Source organism: Hakea prostrata, chromosome 8 (assembly GCF_041222555.1).
Source record: "Hakea prostrata isolate BN-2017 chromosome 8, UWA_Hpros_2, whole genome shotgun sequence".
Taxonomy (NCBI): domain Eukaryota; kingdom Viridiplantae; phylum Streptophyta; class Magnoliopsida; order Proteales; family Proteaceae; genus Hakea; species Hakea prostrata.
In genome coordinates this window covers 7,791,424-7,804,223 of record NC_142607.1, presented here as the reverse complement: position 1 = coordinate 7,804,223, position 12,800 = coordinate 7,791,424, and the positions used below count along the sequence as shown (strand labels likewise).

The following is a 12,800-nucleotide window of genomic DNA, read 5'->3' as shown; positions in this document are numbered from 1 at the left end:
CACCCAACCCAAAAAAAAAAAAAATTTACATTAAATTTCTTTTTGTTTTTCAAACTTTTTGAAATTTCTCTTTCTATGTGCAAAATATTAGCACTCCCCCTTTCCAATTTTTTGAAATTTCTCCCATCCTTTTTCTGAAAATTTTAAATTTTTTCTCTGACCCTCTTTCCATGTGTAAGAAATGAATACTTGAGACCTTGATTGGAAAAAAGTTTTAAAGATAAATTTAACAAATAGAAAATTCATTGTATTTAGTGTGAAGTGCCAATACTTGACCCATTTTTTATGTTAAATCTAGGCTCCACCCCTTAATTTAGTGTAGTGAATTGATATGCTAATTATGAATGGCCAAAAGGTCATAACATTAGGATTTTCCCCCGATGACATCTTGTACTCAATTTATAGTCAGGCCACCTGCACATTCACCCACTATGAAGGAGATTGATATATCCCTGATTTGGATCTACAGAGGTGCAATTTATCTCCATCCTTCATAGCTCTCTAGATCAATGCATTAGAGGTTTGCAGTCCAAGAACCTAATTTTGGATTTTAAATCTAGGGTTTTGGTTGGGTTGGGAGGGTGGAGCTAGCAAATGGTAGTGTTTTTTTCCTCTCTTTTGTGGGGGTGTTTTCAGCAAGGTGGTTTCTAGCCATTGTTTTGGGCCTCTGGCAGGGTGAAGAAAGAAGAATCCTTTCACCCACCTATATGGTTGTAAAATAGGGTATGGGAGTATTTTACTCATATCATATTTATTAAATAAGTTGAGAATATTTTAGTTTTTACAGATTTGAAATATCAATGAGGTTAATGGTTGAAGACAATGTCAGTTGGTTTGGGACCTAGATGTAATATTTTGTACTAAGAAGATCCGACAATATTTTAAGTCAGACTAAGAAAACCCACATGTAAATTTTTCTTTACTTAAAAGGATGTTTTTGATAATTTAAGTCAACAAGGAAAGAGAAAAAAATATTAGAGGAAAAATGAAAACATCATGCATGCATTGTATGTGCCTGTTCATTTATAGGTGTCACATCTTATCCCTCGAAGTACAGTGTTATGAGGATGTCTGGGTCGCCGCAAAAGTATGTTACAAAAAAAAAAAGTACAGTGTTATGAGTTTGGATGCTTTACCTTTCCCCCAAATATTAAGGGGGCTTACCTCTTATCAAAAAAAAAAAAAAAAAAAGAAAAAAGAAGGGGTCTACCTCTAAATTCTAACAATGTGAATCAAGGTAGTATCTTAATTGGATTTCTTATCTAATGTTTGGTAAAAAGATGAAAGAAAAGCACAAACTTCTATTTTGACCAATGTAGGATTCAGACTCGTCACATCTATGTCCTCTACAAATGGATTTGGAACCCCTCTCTCTCTCTCTAATGTGTTATTGTGTACATGAATCTATCGCATGTGTACTTTTCTATTGTTCACATGCACAATACCTTCGGGGAGGCGGAGAGCATCATCATTGTGTTTGTAGGTGCACCTTTTCCATGGCACAACCCTACAAGAATGGATGGATTTCATAGATTTTTGGTTAATTTCAAGCAATCGGGTAATTAATATAGAGTTAGTCTATGCATGCATCGTGGAGATAAACATTACATTATATTGGGTAATTTAGAAAGATCGAAATGCCTTCATTTCTTTCATGTAAAAGTCCCTCAATTCGAAGGTCACTTACTATGTTCTCTTCCCCTTTAGCTGATAAAATGTCAACACAAGGAGATGAAAATTTGAAAATGAAAGGAAGGCCGTACAGACTCTGTATTCTGGCAATCTGGAAGATGCTAATTGAATCTTTGGGTAATTCAAAAGTCTTATAAGTTATTTAGAAATAATACAGTAGCTAGCACTACTATTTAACTTCTTGTTCACCGAATGAGCCTGAACCAAACCAAATATAAGGATCAATGTTATTAGAAGGCTACAATAACAACAAAAAGAAATACAATTATAGATCATCAAAACTCTGTTTTTTAATGTTCTTACCTCTTTTGATTTACCTAGAGACAAATTAGTGTATGTACCAATTACCAAAAAAAAAAAAATTAAAAAAATTAGTGTATGTACCATAAAGTAAAGGTCTTGAACACAATTTGTTGTCGCATGTAAACACAATTTTATTAGAATTCTTAAAAATTAATATGGATTATGTGAGCAGATCAAGATTGTTCCACACACCATACTCGATCATCAAGTGGAGCTTGATCATGATAACTTGTTGTCACATTTGCAGAGCCTGTCCTTCCAAAATTTCTTGCGCTATTATAGGTTTAAAAATTAAACCATTTAAGCACATCTTTCATGTTAGAATGAAGATTGGGATCCAATATTTTAGAAAAACTAAATAACAAAATTGAATAGAGCAATATGATAGGCAAGGCAATGCTTTGAGCAGACCTTATGTAAGGGTGGTTACAACCAAATACTTGATAGCTTCAAATGTGGAAAACTGGTACTGCTAAACTGCCAGTTTGGTTTGAGATCCTGAAGCATGCATGGAAAGTGCAATTAATACAAATTAAAAGGTGATGATGCTTCACAACATATCATATAATCCAAAAAATTGAGAACAAATTAACAGGTTTGGTAAGAACATGCATACAGGGATGTCCAGTTCTCAGTCTATATAGCTGGTTTATTGGGTGAATTGGGTCCTGCAAATGTTTCTTCACATTTCATTTCATTGCAAGAGTTGATCTGCAAAATGTAGATTTATAGAGTTAGTGGAAGTAGTAATCCAAAATGGTCGGTTGGCACATAGTTCCATGAACTGAACTATTAAATAAATTAGAGTGACCACTGGATCAGGGGCGGCATCATCTTGTTTGCAGATCTCCCGTCAAACACCAATCTTAAGCCCTACTGCCATTTCTGCAGCCCAGCGACTTAAAAGGCGGCTCATGCATGAAAGGCAGCTTCTACAGTAGTGTCGTATTCATTCTTAAGATCATTGGAAGAAGATGCAATAATTGTATATACTGTGATTAGTCCATTATTTCAAGGCTTTACCTTTGATAGAATAATGGGTTCTCCTTGAGAAGCATAGAGGTTCTTTGATTTCATCTGCAGGTTTACTATCCTGATTGTAAAGTTTTGCATGTAAAAGTACTGCACAAATGAAAGATTACTTCTCCTTCAGATTTGTAGGATTTTAGCTTTAGTGCTGGCAGTCTCCGAGAGAGTTGGGGATCGATGCTTTTATATCGTGGTAATGGAATATCAAAATTGAAAATATTCTTATACTTTGATCTCTTAATTATTTGGTAATGCTTATTGCCAAATGAGCTCCCTGGCCTTGGTGCTTTGCTGAGATTATAGAGCGACTCTATTTTAGTAACAGCTAAGTAAGCTGAGCATAAACATAGAATGGTTGCATCGATCATATCATATCATTTAGAATAATGAGAACTTCATTGTGGTCTTGTGGTTGAATATGTCTGATTAGTTTTCCTTTCCCTGCAAGTATCTCTAAAGACAGCTTTGTGCTTGCGAGTATGAAGGTGGATGGGTTCAAAATACTAAATATGAAATCTAATGCAGCTTCAACTTCATTTCCAACTCAGGAACAGTAGTAGCATGAACAGGTAGAAGAAGCTGAACATCCACAACAGCCTTCTGCAACCCCATTGGGTATGCTGCCATAAAGAACAGCTGCTCTGAGCTTGTGAAACAAGCAGCCAATCAACCAATAAAGAAGCAAAGCAAAGCAAAGCAATGCAAAGAGAACCACTCCAATCTTCAGAGGATGGGAATGCATATATCCACAGGTGGGTCAGGTTAGAAGTACTGTTGTTGGTTTAGAGAAACCCATGGGTCCACTCACCCATTTGAGCTTATCTCATTTAATATTTGTACTGCTTGGCCAGACCCAGAAACAGAAAGCCAAACTTTAGTTTGGGAAAGGTTCGGTAGGTCAGGCTGGGCCAAGAATTAGGACCACACTATCTTTGCTTGAAGCTCAAATAATCCCCTTAGTAGATATTCTCATTAGAAAAACTCCAACAGTTCAACTACCCATGTCTTAGGGGAACTCCATATCTACATTACAAGTAAGTCTCCCACTACATTAAAAGTTGCTCAACTTCCTTATGCTCTGTAAAATGGGAAAACATGTATATAGCAGGATTGGGTTGGGATTGGGGTGGTGGTCTGGCACGCCCAATGTGGTACACTGGGGTTGGCCTCGATCTGAGGTTGGCCTCGATCTGAGGTTTGCTATATATGCTGGAAAACAGCCCCAGGCTGAGCTAGGGCACAGCTCTTTATGCGTGTTATGGATATAAAGTAGTCATGTTGTGTAGTCTTTTAAGGCTTCAGGATTTATAGAGTCGAACCTGGGTTGCATGACTTGCATCCATTCTTGTTCTATGATTTTTAGATACGTTCCTGCTCCTGCTCCTGCTCCTGCTCCTGTAGAGAGCCTGTTTCTAAACTCAAGACTACAATTTAATTTAAACTGTGTATATTGGATCTTAAGTTGTCAGGCTTATAATATGGAGTGAATTAATTATATTATTTATGTATAAATTTATGGGTGCAATGCGGACTCATCGGCTGGTTCAAGCAAGCCCACAAAGCTGCATCAACTTAAGAAAACGCTATTACTGACTATTACCGATTTGTGATTTTCCTGGCTTGTAGTTGTGGGGTCTTTTTTATATAGTTTTACGTAAAAAAGATAAACCACCTTTTTAATTATTATTGAGACCTTTAAAGGATTTAAAGTAAAAGATGTGGTGGGTTTTTGCTTTTGACGATTGATCATTAAAAAGTAAAAATTTTATTTATTTATTTATTTATCAAAAGATAATAAAAAGTAAAAGATGTGATGGGTTCTCCATTCAATTATTCAGGCTTTCTTTACCAAAAGATCAAAAAGTAAAAGATTTAGTGGATTTTTTTGTCTTGACGATTGATTGTGCTAAACTGACTTTACTTTTTTATGTTTAAAGATCAGATGAATATTTAAGATCAGATGAATATTTAAGATCACATAGATGAAAGTTAATGATTTAGATTTTTTTTAAATTTTTTTTTTGAAATTTAGAAATGCTAATCAATAGTGCAGATGGTTTGATCGTGTCTGTATTTTCAAGGATTGCTAGAGAGGAACTCCTCTTGTTTGAATTGCTTGCTGCAATTTCTCTCCCTCTCTCTCTTTCTCTCTCCCCACCTCTTTTCATTTAATGATTTAATTTTAAGTTTTACGATTTCACTTTCAGTCTTTCACTATTCATTTTATCAAATCAGGGTTAAGGGTTTTCACTTCACTTTACCTGTTTTGCGACTTTCGCATTTTACCTTCTATCATGTTCCCTCTAGGCGATGGCATCAAGTTAATGCCATCACTGGATCTACTTGGAGTCTTCTTCCTCGCTCTTTTGTAGTTTAGTGTGTGAGAAACTAGCACTTGGAGTTGAGGAAAAATAAAAATGAATTTCAATATTGATTTTTAATTTAATCCAAGGACATTAACCCAAACCGAATCCAAATTGTTAGTCTAAACCGTTAGTCAACCCGAACCCAAATCGCATCAAAACAATTATCTTTTAAATGGACTTTGTGTTGGGTTGGGGAGTTTTCAGCCCAAAACTGCACCGTTGACACCCCTAATTAGCTTTAAAACCTTCAATTAAATCCCACAGGTGTTGGCCATTCAACAATTATCCTTTAAATGTTTGATATTCTATCCCTCCTCCCTCAAAGAGAAAAAAGAAAAAGAAAAATCTTTAATTAGACTACAATACATCCGAGAGAGGACTTCATGCAATCAAGAACTCGTAGAGAGTAGCAGATAAGTCCACATGCTATGAGACTAGACGTGTTTTAAATTTTACCTCTAATTTTCTTCTTAACCATTCCCTCCTTGTCTTTATTTTCAACCTCCGTTTCCCTAATAATTTCATTTTTAAGCATGAAGTGATGGTTACTCTTTCTCACAAGCAGTGCGATCAAACAATATAACATCAAATGCCATGTAACCTTGATGTTGGAAAATCAAAAAGTCCTCAAAAAGAAGATGATGATCTCGAACAAAATTGGTCCAACCTTCTTCAGAAGTGAGAGTGAGAGTACTATAACCTCAAAAGCCAAAACCGTACTACAACCACTCCTGAACTCTCAATGCTTCTCTCAATTTCGAAACCCCGTTTCTTCTTATTCCGTTAGACATTGGATTCTATGGGAGAAATTATTGTTATCAGAATCTAGAAATACTACTTCATGGTTTTATTTTTTAAATAATAAAAAAAATAACAATTTTCTTTTGAAATAATTATTGTTGGCCCCATTTTATTATAACTTTATTACTAAAAGAACCTTACTCTTTATGGATGAGATAATTATCTTGTGTTTGATAATTTACAAAGAAATATTAAATTTTATTATGGTAACAAAAATTAAAAAGAACTAGATTTTAGAGCAAATTGCACTGACACCCCAAAATGGAGGCCTTAAAGCACTGACACCCCCACCTTAAGTTTAAAAATCACAGAGATCTTAAAATTGGGTTTTCATTGGATATATCTATCAAATTTATCTCTGAAAACCAGTTAAATTACTATTTATTTTAAAAAAATATCCCTATAATAAACAGTGTCTGAAAGGTTTTCAGTGACAAATTAATTAGACAAATATATCTAATGAAAATTCAATTTTATGGTCTCTGTGTTTTTTAAACATAAAATGGGATGTTAGTGCTTAATTAAACGCCTCCATTTGGGATACTTATGCAATTTATTCTAGATTTTATTATGTCAACAAAAGGAAAAAAGAATAATTAGATTTTAGGAGAATAACTTTACAAATAAGGAATAGATTTCTAAAATTTTGGAATAAAAGAATTTGAGAATTTTTATTATTCTCCTTTACAAAAAAGGTTAGTAGAAGTTCATGGTTTTCCCGGGGAGAATAAAGGAATTTGAAGATTTATGGGTATTAATGGTTTCCATAAAGAACGGTGTGAGTGAGACGAACATGTACCCTAACTTTAATTAACACTATTTCCATCACCTTGTGGTCTATTTATGGCAATCATGGTTTATGAGGTCCTTTCATATGCTCCCACATAAAAGATAACCCTCCCATTTAGTTTTTGAGACCTTAAAAGATGTGGTGGGTTTTCCTTCAAAAGTTGATTCTGAAAACTGTTTTTACTTTTAGGAATTTTGGAACGAAAGAATTTGAGAATTATTATTATTATTATTATCCTTTAAAAAAAAAGGTTAGTAGAGGTTCATGGTTTTCTCATTGAAAAAAGAAATGACAGGGAGAATAAAAGAATTTGAAGATTTATGGGCACTCACGGTTTCCATAAAGAAGTGTGTGAATGAGAATAAAAAAAATGAGACGATTATCTTTGTTTTGACAAAATAATAATAATAATCTTAGATAATTAATGTTTTTCATTTTTGTCCATTAGAAATTAAAATCATAATACTTACTTTCTAATATTAGTCTGATGAGTATTTTTATGAAAGAAATTAAACTATTTTGTCAAATGGAAGATTTATACAAATGGAAGTATATATATGTACTTTTATATAATAGTCTGACATAATATGATTTATTGGGAACATGTACCCTAACTTTAATTAAGACTCTTTCCATCGCCTGTGGTCTATTTATGGCGATGAACATGTACCCTAACTTTAATTCTCTCTTCTGTTTTTTGATAGAAAGAAAGAGATTTAGAAATGCTAATCATGAGCTTCTAACTTGTATTGATATTTCCAAAAGGAGAGAGATACGTTTTTGCTCAGATAGATAGATAGATAGATAGATGGGGCCGGCCATCGATCCATCGATTAGAAAAAGAAAAAACGAACCCAAAACACATGGGTTTGATTGATTCCCTTTGTCTATCTCCTAGCTAGCTAATAGTGCCGATGGTTTGGAGTCCACATGCATCATGTGTATTGAGTTATCTGTATTTTCAAGCATCGACACACACTGCAACACACAAGTTCTACTTCTTGCTCGATCGCTTCCCACAATCTCTCTCTCTCTCTTACTGTAAGTTGTAACACAAACACAGTACTAGCGGTGAAGAATTGAAGTATATATGTTTGATTTCATAAGCCCAGTAATAGGATGGATTCCAAATTATGTGATCGATCCTCTCATAGCAAAGTTTCGGATCATCAAAGACCTCCGGAAGAACATTAGAGAATTAAGGAGCGCAGAAGAGAGGCTGGAAGGCAGAAACAAAGCCGAACGAGAAAAACTGGAAAATAAGAAGAGGCAGGAAGGTGTCGACCCATCACCAGATGCACAACGCTGGTTCACTCAAGCCGCTGAAGCAGTATCCGACGCCAACAGCTTAAGAACTAAGTACCTGCTGGAGAGGCAAAGTAGAGGAGGAGGAGGAGGAGGAGGAGGAGCTTGTTCGGACTGGTTCTGCTTCTTGTCACGCTATCGGCTGAGCAAAGAAGCATTGGACCTCAAGGGACGCGTGAACGACTTGCATGACGAAGACCCAAAAGCCGGTTGGACTACTGCGGTGGCTTCAACCTCGCAGAAAGGGAAGCAGCTCAACACCGCTTCTCTGGAGGGCCAAACAGGAAGAGAGTCGCTAAAGGATGAGATCATCGAAGTGGTGCTGGGCGATGAGTATCTCTTTGTTGGATTGCATGGAATGGGAGGGATCGGGAAGACGACACTCCTTAAAAACGTCTACAACCACTTTACAAACACTGAGGGCTTCTTTGAGTCCGTAATTTTCACTACGCTGTCGGCTACACCAAATTTCCGAGAAATGCGAAAACAAATTGCACAAGGCTTTCGGTTGGATGTGAACGATAACACCGACGACAATGATGTCAAACAAAAACTTTATCGACAAACAGATAAGTATCTCTTAATATTGGACGACATGTGGGAGTCGAAGAAGACGCAGCAGCAGCAGGTTTATCTTGACGAAATTTGCATTCCTCCACCAACCAAGGACAACGGCTGCAAAATAATAACGGCATCTCGATCGTTGAAGGTTATTACAAAGTTCGTGATCGAATTTGCAGGAAGTGATTCTCTTCATACAATTCCAGTGGACAAGCTACCACCAAATGAAGCATGGGATCTTTTCGTGAAGAAAGTCGGGGAGACTCTGATTAGATCTCAGCCAGGAATAAAAAACCTCGCCGAACAAATTGTTAGAAAGTGCGATGGATTGCCGTTGGCTATAACGGTTGTTGCTGGCACCATGTCAACCAGAAAATCACAAGGGGAATGGAGAGACGCTTTACGCGAAATGGGAGAAGCAATAAATCTTGAAGATTTCCAAGAAAAGGTATTTCCAATTCTTAAGTTTAGTTTTGAAAAGTTGAGTGAAGACGAAAAATCTCTCTTCTTGTATTGTTGTCTATTTCCTGAGGATGAAATCATTGAAAGAAGCGATTTATACAAGTATGGCATTGGTGAAGAAGCCCTATGGGATAAGATGCTGAAGCGGGATAAGATGCTGAAGCTTGAGGATATAAGAGACAAAGTTGATGTTCTAATTAGAGATCTTCAAAATTCATCCATGCTTGAGGATGCGTCCATGCTTGATTATATGGGAAATAAACCCGTTAAAGTGCATGATGTGTTGCGCGAATTTGGTTTGTGGATAAAATATCCCAAAATCATTGCAAATGCGGCAGGTAGAGTCTCAGAATGGTCGAAAGCAACAAAGATATCATTGTATTCTGATGAGTCTTTACCTCAGTTGTTAGATGATTGTCCACATCTACACACTTTGTTAATACACTGTCAATATTCTTTCTCCAATTTGATGGACATGCCCCAATCGCACTTCCTGGAGCACATGCCTGCACTTAAGATGCTTTATTTGACCAATTGTCGGGGAATAAGGAATTTGCCACCTTCAATATCTCACCTTGTCCACCTCCGCTCGTTGAGCTTCCGTTGTTGTGAATCCCTAGAAGAATTGCCGCCTGAAATTGGAATGCTATCTCAGCTCATATCCTTAGACTTGGCTTTTTGTCACAGTTTAAAAGGGCTACCGGTGGAGATGAAGGAGCTGAAAAAATTAAGGCATCTTGATATGTTATGGACAAGAAGCCTTAAGAGGATACCACGCGGACTTCTATCTGAATTGCATAAACTAGAGGAGTTCGATAACACATGGAGCAAATGGAAATTGTCTACCAGTGACATAATGGAATTGTGCAAATTGGCTCACTTGACTCGTATCGGTATCAATATGAGGAAAGTAAAGGTGAATCCACAATTTTTGAAGCAATTAGCTAAATGCTTTACAGAAAGTTTAGGAATGTGGAACTGTGATATTGATCCTTCAATTTATTCGAACATTCCAGAAACCACAACTCGAGGGGCGTACAGATTAGTGAGCTTCGACTCATGCACAAGTTTGACACGTGTCCCAACTCATCATGATTATGTTTACATGAGTGTGGTACGTTGTCAAGATCTTAAGACGTTAGTGATGGTAGAGGAGGAGAAAGTCGATGAGAGGAATAATAATATAATTGCTTTTCAAAACTTAGGAAGGCTGGAACTTGATGAGCTACATGAATTGGAGACAATCTGTAGTGGAAGGATTCCTCCACAGCAGCCACTTGGCCCTGGATCATCATCATGCTTATTTTCTAATTTGGGATATATAACAATAAAGAGGTGCCCCAATCTCAAGGTGCTTTTCACTAGTGGTGTGGCACCACTGTTACTGAAGTTGAAGGAGTTAAAAGTGTATGAATCTTCTCAATTGGAATACCTCGTTGCAGTAGACGATGAAGACGACTTGGATTCTATCATCAATGCATTTCCATGTCTGCAGTCAATAGAATTATGTGAGCTACCAAAATTGACAGCCGCATGCTGCAACAACCATCAACATCTTCCGGATCTGATGAAGTGGCCATCACTCTCTAAAGCATTTGTTTATCTTTGTCCAAAGTTGAGGAGACCCCCATTTGGAGTCGAACATGCAAATATACCACTACATGACGAAGACAACAGCCCAGAGATAAAAAGTTACATTGAGAACAAGGAAGAGGTAAGAAATACAAGACTGAATACTTACGTATGTTTACTTCTTGTTTTGGTAATTTCTTTCAATTATTTTCCCTCCCTTGAATTTAAGATGCATGAATTAATTGACCATCATCAAATTCTCTAGCATTTTTGTTATAAAAGTTGGTAGGAAGAATCCTTAGTTGATTAATTAGTTTTTGGGTCCGAAGAACCGTTTTTGGGTCAATGAATCACAACTTCTTGGTGGTTCCAATTAAAATAAAAAAAATCTAACCTTGAATGTTGCCTCCATCTGCAAGTCGTAGTTAAACAGATTCTTAGTTGTTCGGCCCATGACCCACCCGATGCTATTTGGGCTTAACTTGTTGAATATTATGTCGACGGTTATTTACTATATGAAAATATAAGAGAAAATAATTCACTAAGTTACAATGGTAAAATAACTTAATTTCTACCCAGATTGATAAAGAAAAAAATAAAAAGTTGAATCTCAACTTAATAAATTTTGTTCTGGATAATTTTTGAGTATGCCCAAGTTTTTGCGTTGCTTTTCTAATGAAGAAATTTCTGATTTTAAATAAAAATAATTTTCTTTTGCATTTCGATAATACTTTGTAACATATGATATATTGAGATAATGAAATCTTTTTTATTAATACAAATTCATGCAATGTCTTCTTTCTTTCTTTTTTTCTTTTTTTTTTTTCTTTTTTTCCTAAATAAAACATATATTCATATACCTTGTCTTCTTAATCTATTGTAAGATTTTAATATTGGATTTTATTGTAAGTTATTAAGTATACTATTCGAAATATTCTTTATCCTAATTTATTCAATAATTGGACAAAATTTTGCTATCTCATAGCAATAGTGTAACTTAAAGTTAATTCACACGTTACTATAACTAGTGAAGATTAAGTTCTTGAAATATACATGCATTTTAAGGGTTATTATATATTAATTTCCTTAAGGGTTTATATATTACTTACCAAATTAAAAGAAGGGTTTATGTATCTTGTAAGCAATCCTATTGTTAACTATTTTCTTAACCATGGGGACTTTCTTTAATCTTTTTGTTTATCCATAGTTATTTCTAATTTTGACCCCATTAATTCTTTGCTCCAAAAGACTCCTTCAACAATGTCTGATGCCATTCCCCAATTACATTTTAAAACCTTTTTTTTTATTTTTCTCTTGTTATATGTAATACCCCAACCTAGTCATGCTATAATTGCTAGGATTTAATGTGTGCAGAAAGAGGAAAAGAGAAAAAGAGAAGAGGAGGAAGAAAAGGAAGATGTTGATGATGATCTTCAATGCTTAGACTAGGTATTACAATTCATCTCCTCCAGGTAGTTTATTTTTTCTCAATAACTGTGATAATTGAATGATCTGTCTTGATTCTGTTAGATCTGCCATGAATTTATATACAGCTTTCAAACTTGAATCTAGGTATACACATTACACCCTTCTCCATCTCCTGAATTATTGATGCAGGTTAGGCTTGTATTTGCTCACATGATTGACTCTTTATTGTAGAGTTCGCTAAATATTCCGCCATTGAGTTTATTAATTCTCTCTAAAAATGAGTATTTTCTATTTTATTATATCCAAGAAAGGTTTTAAACATATGCACCAGAGGTGCATCATATATACATGGAAGCCTCCTCTTGACAACTAGAGATACCGCCATGAAAGCAAGTATTTTTTTTAATTTATTTTGACTTTTTATTGTTTTCATTATATGTCCCTTTCTCCACACAACCCCCCTCAAAATAATAATAATAATAATAATAATA

At 35.4% G+C, this 12,800-nt stretch overlaps 1 protein-coding gene across 1 annotated transcript; it reads left to right on the top strand.

Moving 5' to 3' along the window:
- Nucleotides 1–8,071: 8,071 nt before the first annotated feature.
- On the top strand, nucleotides 8,072–12,330 carry LOC149006607 (putative disease resistance protein At5g63020). Its single transcript, XM_089165490.1, has 2 exons — nucleotides 8,072–11,023; nucleotides 12,256–12,330. The coding sequence occupies exons 1-2, from the start codon at nucleotides 8,072–8,074 to the stop codon at nucleotides 12,328–12,330; spliced, it is 3,027 nt and encodes a 1,008-aa protein (XP_089021616.1).
- The last annotated feature ends 470 nt before the right edge of the window (nucleotides 12,331–12,800 follow it).

Bases quoted from the DNA above. Each gene is read 5' to 3' on its own strand.
- LOC149006607 (XM_089165490.1), top strand. From the start codon at position 8,072: ATGTTTGATTTCATAAGCCCAGTAATAGGATGGATTCCAAATTATGTG. The intron at 11,024-12,255 runs GTAAGAAATACA...TAATGTGTGCAG, and splicing joins ACATTGAGAACAAGGAAGAG to AAAGAGGAAAAGAGAAAAAG.